The sequence below is a fragment of the Hyperolius riggenbachi genome, chromosome 1 (genome assembly GCF_040937935.1).
Source record: "Hyperolius riggenbachi isolate aHypRig1 chromosome 1, aHypRig1.pri, whole genome shotgun sequence".
NCBI lineage: Eukaryota > Metazoa > Chordata > Amphibia > Anura > Hyperoliidae > Hyperolius > Hyperolius riggenbachi.
Window position 1 is genome coordinate 333,166,589 of NC_090646.1, and position 18,615 is coordinate 333,185,203.

At 48.5% G+C, this 18,615-nt stretch overlaps 1 protein-coding gene across 6 annotated transcripts in view; it reads left to right on the forward strand.

Moving 5' to 3' along the window:
* CRLF1 (cytokine receptor like factor 1) overlaps positions 1–18,615 on the forward strand; it is a 182,292-nt gene that overhangs the window by 102,467 nt on the left and 61,210 nt on the right. For all 6 annotated transcript variants that reach the window (XM_068233911.1, XM_068233912.1, XM_068233916.1 and 3 more), the window contains one exon: positions 18,345–18,474. In XM_068233911.1, the coding sequence (XP_068090012.1) occupies positions 18,345–18,474 (130 nt within the window). The remainder of the gene's footprint in view (positions 1–18,344; positions 18,475–18,615) is intronic.

Genomic DNA, 18,615 nt, shown 5'->3' on the forward strand with positions numbered 1-18,615 from the left:
ATAGTAATATTGTAGATGAAAAATATCCTGGAAGTCCATTCAAAAAATGTAACTGAGAGACTTCTCATTCGCCCAACAATTCTTCCTCTTACACCTTAATAATAGGAGTATGAAGTCCTATAAACAGTCAGTGGTGAGACACATCCTAAACGTAGCTAAGACACTCACACTACATAACTGGGGAACATGCAAAATACCGACCCTGAGATAACTAGTCCGTGAATTAGACAATATAAGTGAAATGGTAAACTTTTTTTTATTCGTTGATATTGCTAATGTAGAAAAGGTATAGTTAGATTCAGTGTGTTTAGTTAGGGCACTGGCTTTTGACAATTTTGGCAAATCAATTTGGTGATACCCTGCTATTTTGGGTTTATAATGGCATATTCATTAGTGGTTTAGCGGATGTCCCTCATCAGTCTCCTATCTCTGTTTGATCCTCCAAACACTTATTTCACTATGTGACCTCTAACCCTATCCTCTCAACTAATGATAAATCTCCTTCCTGATGCCTAACTATAATCTCCGTCTAACTTTAACCACTTTATGACCCCTAACCCTAACTCTTGCTTCTAACATTAACCACTTCTTGACACCTAGCTCTAACATTTGCTCCTGATATTTAATTCTTTCTGAGGCCTAACTTTATTCTTCTAACACTAAAGATGGGAAATCTTTTGCTGCAGAAGCTCAAGGATCAGTGTACAACCACACAGGTGTATAAACACACACTAGCACCTCCTCAGCACTCGGCTGTAAGTGTACTGGTAGAGAAAAAACAGAGAAAGGAGGAGCGCTTCGTAGTGTGTTACCTTTTAATAAATAAAAATGAGCAAAAAAACATACAATTACTAGATAAAAATTAAAGACAAGCATCTGGTTTGGCGTAAAGCCCAGTAGAATACGTCCCACCAAAGGAACAACCTGTAGACTGCAGTGGCCAGCAGCAGTGGGGATCCAGATGGAACGGTGGCCCGAGGTGTCCTCAAGGGGTAATTTACTGAGAACATTTACTGACGAAGACGTGGATACGCTGAAACGCGTCTTGACATCTCCTGCAAACGATTACCCCGTGAGGACACCTCGGGTCACCGTTCCATCTGGACCCCCCACTGCTGCCAGCCACTGCAGTCTCCAGGTTGTTCCTTCGGTGGGACGTATTCTACTGGGCTTTACGCCAAACCAGATTCTTGTCTTTTATTTGTATCTAGTACGTGTATGTCTTCTTGAGCATTTTTATTTATAAAAAGGTAACACACTATGGAGCGCTCCTCCTTTCTCTGTTTTTTCTTCTAACACTAACATCTAAAACAACCCCCTCTCAATATTAATTGTAATTGTATTCTTGCTGTAAACAGTAACCCAAGCAATACTCCTCTTCTATTGTCAGTTCACCTTCAAAATTATCCAATTCAAAACAGTATCCACAGTCTGCCGATAACTTTAGCAGGCTCTCAAACCAACCACTGCATACCAATATGTACCAACATGGCACTCAAGCCATGTGACAAATATTTTTGCTTCCCTGTACTATGTACTTTGCTCCTTGAGGTGCTAATGGTTAGACCATATCTATCAAGTTTGATAAAGTAAGGCATATATCACCTTATGTGGCTATTTAACAGAATTATAAAATGATATCTCTAACTTATAGTGGAAAATAATGTTTTTATTTCGTTATTTTCTTTAACTGAATGGGAATTGTTGACTGAAAGCACTGTTATTTGAAATAACAGAAGTGAGGCCACAGATCAGAAATTGGAATGCTTTTATTGCAACATTTCTATGGAAAATATATAAAAAGTACAGTTTGTGTGATTTATAAAACAGCAAATAGTTAAATTTAAATAAGTGTAACACAGTTTAACGCATTTGATGTATCAATTTCTGCCGCTTTGACATTAAGTTGAATAATGATGATAGTTTAGTTTATAAGACCTCATTTAATGATACAATGCAATCCTGCACATGTAATGAACTTTGTAATAAGGACACAGGGTAGTGTGAAGTCACCTCTTCTTGTGTTTATATCGACATAGATCAAACTAGATAGAATACCATTTTGTCAGTGTGCTATGACAAGGGATTAAAACTTTCTCTGTAAAAACCCCAGGATAGAAGAATGTCTTTCATCACTTGTGTATACATATTGTATTAAAATATTTTCATATAGAGAAATGTGCCTGTATGTCAGATGGGTCTTATCTTATTTTAGTAAAATTAACTTACTAAAAATAAAATTGTTGCCAAACTTTGTAAGCTGAAAAAAGTCCAACAAGTCAAGAATTTTCTGAGCTTATCACAATACTTCCCTGTAATTACAGTGGTGAAGGCTATCGGTCTGTGACAGAGGTGCTACACCAGCACACATAACCTTGTGGTTACTCCTATCTGTGATTTTTGCCTGAGGAAGCGGGCTTGGGACCTGTGAAAGGCGTTGCATATTGTTTTTTTGGAGTATTAATTACATTTCATTTATACCATATAAAGTGGTTGTGTTGATTGTTGGGTAGGTGAGTCCACCCTTGCCACCCACATTTTATATGGTTTTAAGATTGGCATTATTTTTACTCTCTTGGCACCTCGGTTTTTCTTCTATGCTACCAGGATAGGATTTACTGGGTATCAGACTCATGGGTGCCTGCAGTTAGGGATGCTGCTAACTACCACTGCATTGAGTTTTTATGCAAATGCATGGCAAAGGACTACTCATACTGTGTGCATTTTAACACACATCATAATTTGAAGGCACTGCTGTGCACATTTTATAGCACATCATGCATGTTATTATAATGAAAGTGACTGAAGGTGTATCAAGACATGCACATCAGAAGGTACACATTACATGTTGTAAAATGTGTGTTATTTTGTACATGTTATGGAACATACATTGGGCCCGATCCAATATACTTTTTTTCCTAAGCTTTCTTCTAGGTGATATTTTAAGATTATAAAAAAAAGTATAATTTATACATGTTTACCTACTTTTTAGTACTTTTACAATTGTTAAATGCTAAAGAGTTAATTTTAGATTAGACAAAAAAAGTATCTGCTTGGAGAAAACACATGAGAAAAAGTTACTTGGATAAGGGCCCTTGTGTGATTAGGCCCTAATGTCAAAGTTAGTAATATTCCAACTTGTAATCATCCAGACTAGTGTTTCTGTATTTGCCATGCTGCCTGCACCTGGAAGTGATATTTTGGCTGCACAGGCTGTGCAGGAGAGATAAATAATAGAAATTAAAACTCAAAGAATATTTCATAAAATTTAGTTTTGCTTTTAAATCAAGTGATGTTTATAGAAACCCATAGCATTATTAGTGTTTTGCATGCCCCTGTTCAGAAATATTGAGTTTCTTTCTCTTATGAGGTTTTTTGTTTTTTTTTACAGTATTTAGTATAGCACCTACTATGCAAAATTATGTATACCTTGTTTTTTTACCCCCACAAATTAGACTATTTGAGAGCTATTTTTGTTTTCAGTCATTACTTAACTTTCTATTCATTTTAAAGGGAAAACAAGGAAAAAAAATACACCTTTTCTCCAATTGCATCTCCTATAGTTATAAAATAAACAAAGCTATTGTAAATGAAACCCACACTTTTTTTTTGCCTATTTGTACTGGTTATTACAATGTTTTAATTATACCCCTAGTACAGTGTATGGCAACAATATACTACTTTGAAATAAAGGTGTATTTTTCTGTTTTGTGTTTTTTTTTGTACCCAATTTTTAATTACAAGCCCTTATTTGCCAAAATAACTGTAATATACCCTCATGACATACATAGTAACAAAACAAAACAAAAAAAGAATAGACCCTAATGTATCTATTATGTATTTTTTTTTACAAGTGTTTTATTTTGGTAGCTATGGGGGGAGGGGGGGAGGAAGGGCTAATTTATTTTGATTTAATTTATAAAGGGCTTGGTTCACTAAGACACATGGCATGTCTTATCAGAGTTTTAACACACCTTATCAGAGTTAACACACCTTATCAGAGTAGCATAGCGAGCTCTACAAACTAATGCCTGCTAGTTGGCAATGACGAGAGCTCCACTTGTTCTGCCCTGCGCCTCTGCGGGTCCAATCACTTTAACCATTTTAGCCGAATGGATGTGATGAGGTTCATTCACACTTGTGTTTACACCTGTTTCCCAGCCCCACCCCCTCACTGTGCCATAGCCTTACCCCCTGCACGTCCATTCTGCTGCTGCTGGGCTGCTGCGCGATCCTGTGCCAGCCCCGTTAGCCTGGGAATCAATGAATGGGAACATACGCGAACAAACGCGAACCACCAAAAGTTCGCCTGGAACCGTTCGCAGACGAACCGTTCAGGCCATCTCTATTTGTCTTAGTAAATCAAGCCCATAGTGTAAAATGTGTATTTTTAATGTATTTTTTTTTACCACTTGATGTTTCCACAAACACTATTCTGTGTGTACAGAATAGTACAGTGTTCAAAGCTCACAGGAACAAGAATGATCATTGGCTTCTACTTGAAGCCATACTCATACCCTTATAGGCATGCTGATTGGCTCTGGGAAATCACATGTTCCCGTTCACCAATCACAGCAGTTTGGGTTCACGGCAGAGGCACACTAAAAATATCCTGTTCCCGTTAAAGGAGTCATCAGGGGCTTTTAAGAACAATAAGTGCTACTTACCCGGGGCTTCGTCCAGCCCCAAGCTCCCAGCATGTCCCTCGCTGCAGCTCCGCTGTGAGCCGTTCACCTGTGAAGCTTCCTGGCGATGACGTCATGCCGACTTGGAGGTCGGCCTGTACTGCGCTTGCGCAAGCGGCACTGTCAATCACCGCCATGTGGACCGGAAAGTACTGCGCAGACGCAGAACTACTGCACCTGCGCAATACACTCTGGTCCATGTGGAGGTGATTGACAGCGCAGCTCGCACAGGTGCAGTACAGGCCGACCTCCAAGTCGGCCTGACGTCATCGCCGGGGACCAGGAAGCTTTACAGGTGAATGGCTCACCGCGGAGCTGCAGCGAGGGACATGCTGGGAGCTTGGGGCTGGACAAAGCCCCGGGTAAGTAGCACTTATTGTTCTTAAAGCCCCCTGTTTCCCAGCCCCACCCCCTCACTGTGCCATAGCCTTACCCCCTGCACGTTCATTCTGCTGCTGCTGGGCTGCTGCGCGATCCTGTGCCAGCCCCGTTAGCCTGGGAATCAATGAATGGGAACATACGCGAACAAACGCGAACCACCAAAAGTTCGCCTGGAACCGTTCGCAGACGAACCGTTCAGGCCATCTCTATTTGTCTTAGTAAATCAAGCCCATAGTGTAAAATGTGTATTTTTAATGTATTTTTTTTTACCACTTGATGTTTCCACAAACACTATTCTGTGTGTACAGAATAGTACAGTGTTCAAAGCTCACAGGAACAAGAATGATCATTGGCTTCTACTTGAAGCCATACTCATACCCTTATAGGCATGCTGATTGGCTCTGGGAAATCACATGTTCCCGTTCACCAATCACAGCAGTTTGGGTTCACGGCAGAGGCACACTAAAAATATCCTGTTCCCGTTAAAGGAGTCATCAGGGGCTTTTAAGAACAATAAGTGCTACTTACCCGGGGCTTCGTCCAGCCCCAAGCTCCCAGCATGTCCCTCGCTGCAGCTCCGCTGTGAGCCGTTCACCTGTGAAGCTTCCTGGCGATGACGTCATGCCGACTCGGAGGTCAGCCTGTACTGCGCTTGCGCAAGCGGCACTGTCAATCACCGCCATGTGGACCGGAAAGTACTGCGCAGACGCAGAACTACTGCACCTGCGCAATACACTCTGGTCCATGTGGAGGTGATTGACAGCGCAGCTCGCACAGGTGCAGTACAGGCCGACCTCCAAGTCGGCCTGACGTCATCGCCGGGGACCAGGAAGCTTTACAGGTGAATGGCTCACCGCGGAGCTGCAGCGAGGGACATGCTGGGAGCTTGGGGCTGGACAAAGCCCCGGGTAAGTAGCACTTATTGTTCTTAAAGCCCCCTGTTTCCCAGCCCCACCCCCTCACTGTGCCATAGCCTTACCCCCTGCACGTCCATTCTGCTGCTGCTGGGCTGCTGCGCGATCCTGTGCCAGCCCCGTTAGCCTGGGAATCAATGAATGGGAACATACGCGAACAAACGCGAACCACCAAAAGTTCGCCTGGAACCGTTCGCAGACGAACCGTTCAGGCCATCTCTATTTGTCTTAGTAAATCAAGCCCATAGTGTAAAATGTGTATTTTTAATGTATTTTTTTTTACCACTTGATGTTTCCACAAACACTATTCTGTGTGTACAGAATAGTACAGTGTTCAAAGCTCACAGGAACAAGAATGATCATTGGCTTCTACTTGAAGCCATACTCATACCCTTATAGGCATGCTGATTGGCTCTGGGAAATCACATGTTCCCGTTCACCAATCACAGCAGTTTGGGTTCACGGCAGAGGCACACTAAAAATATCCTGTTCCCGTTAAAGGAGTCATCAGGGGCTTTTAAGAACAATAAGTGCTACTTACCCGGGGCTTCGTCCAGCCCCAAGCTCCCAGCATGTCCCTCGCTGCAGCTCCGCTGTGAGCCGTTCACCTGTGAAGCTTCCTGGCGATGACGTCATGCCGACTCGGAGGTCGGCCTGTACTGCGCTTGCGCAAGCGGCACTGTCAATCACCGCCATGTGGACCGGAAAGTACTGCGCAGACGCAGAACTACTGCACCTGCGCAATACACTCTGGTCCATGTGGAGGTGATTGACAGCGCAGCTCGCACAGGTGCAGTACAGGCCGACCTCCAAGTCGGCCTGACGTCATCGCCGGGGACCAGGAAGCTTTACAGGTGAATGGCTCACCGCGGAGCTGCAGCGAGGGACATGCTGGGAGCTTGGGGCTGGACAAAGCCCCGGGTAAGTAGCACTTATTGTTCTTAAAGCCCCCTGTTTCCCAGCCCCACCCCCTCACTGTGCCATAGCCTTACCCCCTGCACGTCCATTCTGCTGCTGCTGGGCTGCTGCGCGATCCTGTGCCAGCCCCGTTAGCCTGGGAATCAATGAATGGGAACATACGCGAACAAACGCGAACCACCAAAAGTTCGCCTGGAACCGTTCGCAGACGAACCGTTCAGGCCATCTCTATTTGTCTTAGTAAATCAAGCCCATAGTGTAAAATGTGTATTTTTAATGTATTTTTTTTTACCACTTGATGTTTCCACAAACACTATTCTGTGTGTACAGAATAGTACAGTGTTCAAAGCTCACAGGAACAAGAATGATCATTGGCTTCTACTTGAAGCCATACTCATACCCTTATAGGCATGCTGATTGGCTCTGGGAAATCACATGTTCCCGTTCACCAATCACAGCAGTTTGGGTTCACGGCAGAGGCACACTAAAAATATCCTGTTCCTGTTAAAGCAGTCATCAGGGGCTTTTAAGAACAATAAGTGCTACTTACCCAGGGCTTCATCCAGCCCCAAGCTCCCAGCATGTCCCTCGCTGCAGCTCCGCTGTGAGCCGTTCACCTGTGAAGCTTCCTGGCGATGACGTCATGCCGACTCGGAGGTCGGCCTGTACTGCGCTTGCGCAAGCGGCACTGTCAATCACCGCCATGTGGACCGGAAAGTACTGCGCAGACGCAGAACTACTGCACCTGCACAATACACTCTGGTCCATGTGGAGGTGATTGACAGCGCAGCTCGCACAGGTGCAGTACAGGCTGACCTCCAAGTCGGCCTGACGTCATCGTCGGGGACCAGGAAGCTTTACAGGTGAATGGCTCACCGCGGAGCTGCAGCGAGGGACATGCTGGGAGCTTGGGGCTGGACAAAGCCCCGGGTAAGTAGCACTTATTGTTCTTAAAGCCCCCTGTTTCCCAGCCCCACCCCCTCACTGTGCCATAGCCTTACCCCCTGCACGTCCATTCTGCTGCTGCTGGGCTGCTGCGCGATCCTGTGCCAGCCCCGTTAGCCTGGGAATCAATGAATGGGAACATACGCGAACAAACGCGAACCACCAAAAGTTCGCCTGGAACCGTTCGCAGACGAACCGTTCAGGCCATCTCTATTTGTCTTAGTAAATCAAGCCCATAGTGTAAAATGTGTATTTTTAATGTATTTTTTTTTACCACTTGATGTTTCCACAAACACTATTCTGTGTGTACAGAATAGTACAGTGTTCAAAGCTCACAGGAACAAGAATGATCATTGGCTTCTACTTGAAGCCATACTCATACCCTTATAGGCATGCTGATTGGCTCTGGGAAATCACATGTTCCCGTTCACCAATCACAGCAGTTTGGGTTCACGGCAGAGGCACACTAAAAATATCCTGTTCCCGTTAAAGGAGTCATCAGGGGCTTTTAAGAACAATAAGTGCTACTTACCCGGGGCTTCGTCCAGCCCCAAGCTCCCAGCATGTCCCTCGCTGCAGCTCCGCTGTGAGCCGTTCACCTGTGAAGCTTCCTGGCGATGACGTCATGCCGACTCGGAGGTCGGCCTGTACTGCGCTTGCGCAAGCGGCACTGTCAATCACCGCCATGTGGACCGGAAAGTACTGCGCAGACGCAGAACTACTGCACCTGCGCAATACACTCTGGTCCATGTGGAGGTGATTGACAGCGCAGCTCGCACAGGTGCAGTACAGGCCGACCTCCAAGTCGGCCTGACGTCATCGCCGGGGACCAGGAAGCTTTACAGGTGAATGGCTCACCGCGGAGCTGCAGCGAGGGACATGCTGGGAGCTTGGGGCTGGACAAAGCCCCGGGTAAGTAGCACTTATTGTTCTTAAAGCCCCCTGTTTCCCAGCCCCACCCCCTCACTGTGCCATAGCCTTACCCCCTGCACGTCCATTCTGCTGCTGCTGGGCTGCTGCGCGATCCTGTGCCAGCCCCGTTAGCCTGGGAATCAATGAATGGGAACATACGCGAACAAACGCGAACCACCAAAAGTTCGCCTGGAACCGTTCGCAGACGAACCGTTCAGGCCATCTCTATTTGTCTTAGTAAATCAAGCCCATAGTGTAAAATGTGTATTTTTAATGTATTTTTTTTTACCACTTGATGTTTCCACAAACACTATTCTGTGTGTACAGAATAGTACAGTGTTCAAAGCTCACAGGAACAAGAATGATCATTGGCTTCTACTTGAAGCCATACTCATACCCTTATAGGCATGCTGATTGGCTCTGGGAAATCACATGTTCCCGTTCACCAATCACAGCAGTTTGGGTTCACGGCAGAGGCACACTAAAAATATCCTGTTCCTGTTAAAGCAGTCATCAGGGGCTTTTAAGAACAATAAGTGCTACTTACCCGGGGCTTCGTCCAGCCCCAAGCTCCCAGCATGTCCCTCGCTGCAGCTCCGCTGTGAGCCGTTCACCTGTGAAGCTTCCTGGCGATGACGTCATGCCGACTCGGAGGTCGGCCTGTACTGCGCTTGCGCAAGCGGCACTGTCAATCACCGCCATGTGGACCGGAAAGTACTGCGCAGACGCAGAACTACTGCACCTGCGCAATACACTCTGGTCCATGTGGAGGTGATTGACAGCGCAGCTCGCACAGGTGCAGTACAGGCCGACCTCCAAGTCGGCCTGACGTCATCGCCGGGGACCAGGAAGCTTTACAGGTGAATGGCTCACCGCGGAGCTGCAGCGAGGGACATGCTGGGAGCTTGGGGCTGGACAAAGCCCCGGGTAAGTAGCACTTATTGTTCTTAAAGCCCCCTGTTTCCCAGCCCCACCCCCTCACTGTGCCATAGCCTTACCCCCTGCACGTCCATTCTGCTGCTGCTGGGCTGCTGCGCGATCCTGTGCCAGCCCCGTTAGCCTGGGAATCAATGAATGGGAACATACGTGAACAAACGCGAACCACCAAAAGTTCGCCTGGAACCGTTCGCAGACGAACCGTTCAGGCCATCTCTATTTGTCTTAGTAAATCAAGCCCATAGTGTAAAATGTGTATTTTTAATGTATTTTTTTTTACCACTTGATGTTTCCACAAACACTATTCTGTGTGTACAGAATAGTACAGTGTTCAAAGCTCACAGGAACAAGAATGATCATTGGCTTCTACTTGAAGCCATACTCATACCCTTATAGGCATGCTGATTGGCTCTGGGAAATCACATGTTCCTGTTCACCAATCACAGCAGTTTGGGTTCACGGCAGAGGCACACTAAAAATATCCTGTTCCCGTTAAAGGAGTCATCAGGGGCTTTTAAGAACAATAAGTGCTACTTACCCGGGGCTTCGTCCAGCCCCAAGCTCCCAGCATGTCCCTCGCTGCAGCTCCGCTGTGAGCCGTTCACCTGTGAAGCTTCCTGGCGATGACGTCATGCCGACTTGGAGGTCGGCCTGTACTGCGCTTGCGCAAGCGGCACTGTCAATCACCGCCATGTGGACCGGAAAGTACTGCGCAGACGCAGAACTACTGCACCTGCGCAATACACTCTGGTCCATGTGGAGGTGATTGACAGCGCAGCTCGCACAGGTGCAGTACAGGCCGACCTCCAAGTCGGCCTGACATCATCGCCGGGGACCAGGAAGCTTTACAGGTGAATGGCTCACCGCGGAGCTGCAGCGAGGGACATGCTGGGAGCTTGGGGCTGGACAAAGCCCCGGGTAAGTAGCACTTATTGTTCTTAAAGCCCCCTGTTTCCCAGCCCCACCCCCTCACTGTGCCATAGCCTTACCCCCTGCACGTCCATTCTGCTGCTGCTGGGCTGCTGCGCGATCCTGTGCCAGCCCCGTTAGCCTGGGAATCAATGAATGGGAACATACGCGAACAAACGCGAACCACCAAAAGTTCGCCTGGAACCGTTCGCAGACGAACCGTTCAGGCCATCTCTATTTGTCTTAGTAAATCAAGCCCATAGTGTAAAATGTGTATTTTTAATGTATTTTTTTTTACCACTTGATGTTTCCACAAACACTATTCTGTGTGTACAGAATAGTACAGTGTTCAAAGCTCACAGGAACAAGAATGATCATTGGCTTCTACTTGAAGCCATACTCATACCCTTATAGGCATGCTGATTGGCTCTGGGAAATCACATGTTCCCGTTCACCAATCACAGCAGTTTGGGTTCACGGCAGAGGCACACTAAAAATATCCTGTTCCCGTTAAAGGAGTCATCAGGGGCTTTTAAGAACAATAAGTGCTACTTACCCGGGGCTTCGTCCAGCCCCAAGCTCCCAGCATGTCCCTCGCTGCAGCTCCGCTGTGAGCCGTTCACCTGTGAAGCTTCCTGGCGATGACGTCATGCCGACTCGGAGGTCGGCCTGTACTGCGCTTGCGCAAGCGGCACTGTCAATCACCGCCATGTGGACCGGAAAGTACTGCGCAGACGCAGAACTACTGCACCTGCGCAATACACTCTGGTCCATGTGGAGGTGATTGACAGCGCAGCTCGCACAGGTGCAGTACAGGCCGACCTCCAAGTCGGCCTGACGTCATCGCCGGGGACCAGGAAGCTTTACAGGTGAATGGCTCACCGCGGAGCTGCAGCGAGGGACATGCTGGGAGCTTGGGGCTGGACAAAGCCCCGGGTAAGTAGCACTTATTGTTCTTAAAGCCCCCTGTTTCCCAGCCCCACCCCCTCACTGTGCCATAGCCTTACCCCCTGCACGTCCATTCTGCTGCTGCTGGGCTGCTGCGCGATCCTGTGCCAGCCCCGTTAGCCTGGGAATCAATGAATGGGAACATACGCGAACAAACGCGAACCACCAAAAGTTCGCCTGGAACCGTTCGCAGACGAACCGTTCAGGCCATCTCTATTTGTCTTAGTAAATCAAGCTCATAGTGTAAAATGTGTATTTTTAATGTATTTTTTTTTACCACTTGATGTTTCCACAAACACTATTCTGTGTGTACAGAATAGTACAGTGTTCAAAGCTCACAGGAACAAGAATGATCATTGGCTTCTACTTGAAGCCATACTCATACCCTTATAGGCATGCTGATTGGCTCTGGGAAATCACATGTTCCCGTTCACCAATCACAGCAGTTTGGGTTCACGGCAGAGGCACACTAAAAATATCCTGTTCCCGTTAAAGGAGTCATCAGGGGCTTTTAAGAACAATAAGTGCTACTTACCCGGGGCTTCGTCCAGCCCCAAGCTCCCAGCATGTCCCTCGCTGCAGCTCCGCTGTGAGCCGTTCACCTGTGAAGCTTCCTGGCGATGACGTCATGCCGACTTGGAGGTCGGCCTGTACTGCGCTTGCGCAAGCGGCACTGTCAATCACCGCCATGTGGACCGGAAAGTACTGCGCAGACGCAGAACTACTGCACCTGCGCAATACACTCTGGTCCATGTGGAGGTGATTGACAGCGCAGCTCGCACAGGTGCAGTACAGGCCGACCTCCAAGTCGGCCTGACGTCATCGCCGGGGACCAGGAAGCTTTACAGGTGAATGGCTCACCGCGGAGCTGCAGCGAGGGACATGCTGGGAGCTTGGGGCTGGACAAAGCCCCGGGTAAGTAGCACTTATTGTTCTTAAAGCCCCCTGTTTCCCAGCCCCACCCCCTCACTGTGCCATAGCCTTACCCCCTGCACGTCCATTCTGCTGCTGCTGGGCTGCTGCGCGATCCTGTGCCAGCCCGTTAGCCTGGGAATCAATGAATGGGAACATACGCGAACAAACGCGAACCACCAAAAGTTCGCCTGGAACCGTTCGCAGACGAACCGTTCAGGCCATCTCTATTTGTCTTAGTAAATCAAGCCCATAGTGTAAAATGTGTATTTTTAATGTATTTTTTTTACCACTTGATGTTTCCACAAACACTATTCTGTGTGTACAGAATAGTACAGTGTTCAAAGCTCACAGGAACAAGAATGATCATTGGCTTCTACTTGAAGCCATACTCATACCCTTATAGGCATGCTGATTGGCTCTGGGAAATCACATGTTCCCGTTCACCAATCACAGCAGTTTGGGTTCACGGCAGAGGCACACTAAAAATATCCTGTTCCCGTTAAAGGAGTCATCAGGGGCTTTTAAGAACAATAAGTGCTACTTACCCGGGGCTTCGTCCAGCCCCAAGCTCCCAGCATGTCCCTCGCTGCAGCTCCGCTGTGAGCCGTTCACCTGTGAAGCTTCCTGGCGATGACGTCATGCCGACTTGGAGGTCGGCCTGTACTGCGCTTGCGCAAGCGGCACTGTCAATCACCGCCATGTGGACCGGAAAGTACTGCACAGACGCAGAACTACTGCACCTGCGCAATACACTCTGGTCCATGTCGAGGTGATTGACAGCGCAGCTCGCACAGGTGCAGTACAGGCCGACCTCCAAGTCGGCCTGACGTCATCGCCGGGGACCAGGAAGCTTTACAGGTGAATGGCTCACCGCGGAGCTGCAGCGAGGGACATGCTGGGAGCTTGGGGCTGGACAAAGCCCCGGGTAAGTAGCACTTATTGTTCTTAAAGCCCCCTGTTTCCCAGCCCCACCCCCTCACTGTGCCATAGCCTTACCCCCTGCACGTCCATTCTGCTGCTGCTGGGCTGCTGCGCGATCCTGTGCCAGCCCCGTTAGCCTGGGAATCAATGAATGGGAACAAACGCGAACCACCAAAAGTTCGCCTGGAACCGTTCGCAGACGAACCGTTCAGGCCATCTCTATTTGTCTTAGTAAATCAAGCCCATAGTGTAAAATGTGTATTTTTAATGTATTTTTTTTTACCACTTGATGTTTCCACAAACACTATTCTGTGTGTACAGAATAGTACAGTGTTCAAAGCTCACAGGAACAAGAATGATCATTGGCTTCTACTTGAAGCCATACTCATACCCTTATAGGCATGCTGATTGGCTCTGGGAAATCACATGTTCCCGTTCACCAATCACAGCAGTTTGGGTTCACGGCAGAGGCACACTAAAAATATCCTGTTCCCGTTAAAGGAGTCATCAGGGGCTTTTAAGAACAATAAGTGCTACTTACCCGGGGCTTCGTCCAGCCCCAAGCTCCCAGCATGTCCCTCGCTGCAGCTCCGCTGTGAGCCGTTCACCTGTGAAGCTTCCTGGCGATGACGTCATGCCGACTTGGAGGTCGGCCTGTACTGCGCTTGCGCAAGCGGCACTGTCAATCACCGCCATGTGGACCGGAAAGTACTGCGCAGACGCAGAACTACTGCACCTGCGCAATACACTCTGGTCCATGTGGAGGTGATTGACAGCGCAGCTCGCACAGGTGCAGTACAGGCCGACCTCCAAGTCGGCCTGACATCATCGCCGGGGACCAGGAAGCTTTACAGGTGAATGGCTCACCGCGGAGCTGCAGCGAGGGACATGCTGGGAGCTTGGGGCTGGACAAAGCCCCGGGTAAGTAGCACTTATTGTTCTTAAAGCCCCCTGTTTCCCAGCCCCACCCCCTCACTGTGCCATAGCCTTACCCCCTGCACGTCCATTCTGCTGCTGCTGGGCTGCTGCGCGATCCTGTGCCAGCCCCGTTAGCCTGGGAATCAATGAATGGGAACATACGCGAACAAACGCGAACCACCAAAAGTTCGCCTGGAACCGTTCGCAGACGAACCGTTCAGGCCATCTCTATTTGTCTTAGTAAATCAAGCCCATAGTGTAAAATGTGTATTTTTAATGTATTTTTTTTTACCACTTGATGTTTCCACAAACACTATTCTGTGTGTACAGAATAGTACAGTGTTCAAAGCTCACAGGAACAAGAATGATCATTGGCTTCTACTTGAAGCCATACTCATACCCTTATAGGCATGCTGATTGGCTCTGGGAAATCACATGTTCCCGTTCACCAATCACAGCAGTTTGGGTTCACGGCAGAGGCACACTAAAAATATCCTGTTCCCGTTAAAGGAGTCATCAGGGGCTTTTAAGAACAATAAGTGCTACTTACCCGGGGCTTCGTCCAGCCCCAAGCTCCCAGCATGTCCCTCGCTGCAGCTCCGCTGTGAGCCGTTCACCTGTGAAGCTTCCTGGCGATGACGTCATGCCGACTTGGAGGTCGGCCTGTACTGCGCTGGCGCAAGCGGCACTGTCAATCACCGCCATGTGGACCGGAAAGTACTGCGCAGACGCAGAACTACTGCACCTGCGCAATACACTCTGGTCCATGTGGAGGTGATTGACAGCGCAGCTCGCACAGGTGCAGTACAGGCCGACCTCCAAGTCGGCCTGACGTCATCGCCGGGGACCAGGAAGCTTTACAGGTGAATGGCTCACCGCGGAGCTGCAGCGAGGGACATGCTGGGAGCTTGGGGCTGGACAAAGCCCCGGGTAAGTAGCACTTATTGTTCTTAAAGCCCCCTGTTTCCCAGCCCCACCCCCTCACTGTGCCATAGCCTTACCCCCTGCACGTCCATTCTGCTGCTGCTGGGCTGCTGCGCGATCCTGTGCCAGCCCCGTTAGCCTGGGAATCAATGAATGGGAACATACGCGAACAAACGCGAACCACCAAAAGTTCGCCTGGAACCGTTCGCAGACGAACCGTTCAGGCCATCTCTATTTGTCTTAGTAAATCAAGCCCATAGTGTAAAATGTGTATTTTTAATGTATTTTTTTTTACCACTTGATGTTTCCACAAACACTATTCTGTGTGTACAGAATAGTACAGTGTTCAAAGCTCACAGGAACAAGAATGATCATTGGCTTCTACTTGAAGCCATACTCATACCCTTATAGGCATGCTGATTGGCTCTGGGAAATCACATGTTCCCGTTCACCAATCACAGCAGTTTGGGTTCACGGCAGAGGCACACTAAAAATATCCTGTTCCCGTTAAAGGAGTCATCAGGGGCTTTTAAGAACAATAAGTGCTACTTACCCGGGGCTTCGTCCAGCCCCAAGCTCCCAGCATGTCCCTCGCTGCAGCTCCGCTGTGAGCTGTTCACCTGTGAAGCTTCCTGGCGATGACGTCATGCCGACTTGGAGGTCGGCCTGTACTGCGCTTGCGCAAGCGGCACTGTCAATCACCGCCATGTGGACCGGAAAGTACTGCGCAGACGCAGAACTACTGCACCTGCGCAATACACTCTGGTCCATGTGGAGGTGATTGACAGCGCAGCTCGCACAGGTGCAGTACAGGCCGACCTCCAAGTCGGCCTGACGTCATCGCCGGGGACCAGGAAGCTTTACAGGTGAATGGCTCACCGCGGAGCTGCAGCGAGGGACATGCTGGGAGCTTGGGGCTGGACAAAGCCCCGGGTAAGTAGCACTTATTGTTCTTAAAGCCCCCTGTTTCCCAGCCCCACCCCCTCACTGTACCATAGCCTTACCCCCTGCACGTCCATTCTGCTGCTGCTGGGCTGCTGCGCGATCCTGTGCCAGCCCAGTTAGCCTGGGAATCAATGAATGGGAACATACGCGAACAAACGCGAACCACCAAAAGTTCGCCTGGAACCGTTCGCAGACGAACCGTTCAGGCCATCTCTATTTGTCTTAGTAAATCAAGCCCATAGTGTAAAATGTGTATTTTTAATGTATTTTTTTTTACCACTTGATGTTTCCACAAACACTATTCTGTGTGTACAGAATAGTACAGTGTTCAAAGCTCACAGGAACAAGAATGATCATTGGCTTCTACTTGAAGCCATACTCATACCCTTATAGGTATGCTGATTGGCTCTGGGAAATCACATGTTCCCGTTCACCAATCACAGCAGTTTGGGTTCACGGCAGAGGCACACTAAAAATATCCTGTTCCCGTTAAAGGAGTCATCAGGGGCTTTTAAGAACAATAAGTGCTACTTACCCGGGGCTTCGTCCAGCCCCAAGCTCCCAGCATGTCCCTCGCTGCAGCTCCGCTGTGAGCCGTTCACCTGTGAAGCTTCCTGGCGATGACGTCATGCCGACTTGGAGGTCGGCCTGTACTGCGCTTGCGCAAGCGGCACTGTCAATCACCGCCATGTGGACCGGAAAGTACTGCGCAGACGCAGAACTACTGCACCTGCGCAATACACTCTGGTCCATGTGGAGGTGATTGACAGCGCAGCTCGCACAGGTGCAGTACAGGCCGACCTCCAAGTCGGCCTGACGTCATCGCCGGGGACCAGGAAGCTTTACAGGTGAATGGCTCACCGCGGAGCTGCAGCGAGCGACATGCTGAGAGCTTGGGGCTGTACAAAGCCCCGGGTAAGTAGCACTTATTGTTCTTAAAGCCCCCTGTTTCCCAGCCCCACCCCCTCACTGTGCCATAGCCTTACCCCCTGCACGTCCATTCTGCTGCTGCTGGGCTGCTGCGCGATCCTGTGCCAGCCCCGTTAGCCTGGGAATCAATGAATGGGAACAAACGCGAACCACCAAAAGTTCGCCTGGAACCGTTCGCAGACGAACCGTTCAGGCCATCTCTATTTGTCTTAGTAAATCAAGCCCATAGTGTAAAATGTGTATTTTTAATGTATTTTTTTTTACCACTTGATGTTTCCACAAACACTATTCTGTGTGTACAGAATAGTACAGTGTTCAAAGCTCACAGGAACAAGAATGATCATTGGCTTCTACTTGAAGCCATACTCATACCCTTATAGGCATGCTGATTGGCTCTGGGAAATCACATGTTCCCGTTCACCAATCACAGCAGTTTGGGTTCACGGCAGAGGCACACTAAAAATATCCTGTTCCCGTTAAAGGAGTCATCAGGGGCTTTTAAGAACAATAAGTGCTACTTACCCGGGGCTTCGTCCAGCCCCAAGCTCCCAGCATGTCCCTCGCTGCAGCTCCGCTGTGAGCCGTTCACCTGTGAAGCTTCCTGGCGATGACGTCATGCCGACTTGGAGGTCAGCCTGTACTGCGCTTGCGCAAGCGGCACTGTCAATCACCGCCATGTGGACCGGAAAGTACTGCGCAGACGCAGAACTACTGCACCTGCGCAATACACTCTGGTCCATGTGGAGGTGATTGACAGCGCAGCTCGCACAGGTGCAGTACAGGCCGACCTCCAAGTCGGCCTGACGTCATCGCCGGGGACCAGGAAGCTTTACAGGTGAATGGCTCACCGCGGAGCTGCAGCGAGGGACATGCTGGGAGCTTGGGGCTGGACAAAGCCCCGGGTAAGTAGCACTTATTGTTCTTAAAGCCCCCTGATGACTCCTTTAAGGGCAAAAAGGATGTTTTAATGCATCTTGTTGTCCTTAAATGGTTAAAGAAATATGCAGATTCCTATTACTCCTCTTCTTCTGATAGTAGTTCCTTGACTGCAAAGTTGATCCTGCAGCTATAGTATTTCCTAGGTCATGCCCCATGCCTTTCAGAAGAAGATCACAACACCTAATTTGCAGTTTTTCATTGTCTGTGTTAGCTTTTTTTATTACTATGAAAATAATGTACACAGGAACTGAACGTGTTTTCTTTCTAACAAGGCGTTCGTTTTTTTTTTTATTCTGTGCTTTAGTACCTCCAGAAAAACCAACCAATATCACCTGCTGGTCAAAGAACATGAAAGATCTCACCTGCAAGTGGGTTCCGGGTAGTGAAGGGGAGACCTACCTTCATACTAACTATACTCTGAAATACAAACTCAGGTACTGTGTTATTAGGAAATTCTTTCTCAAGAAATTGTCATGTTGTTGTTTCTTAGAAGAGAGATTTATTTAAGCTTTTTGCATGTATTTACTTCACATGGAAATAAATACTGTAGACTATAAGCATAACAATTTACTAAT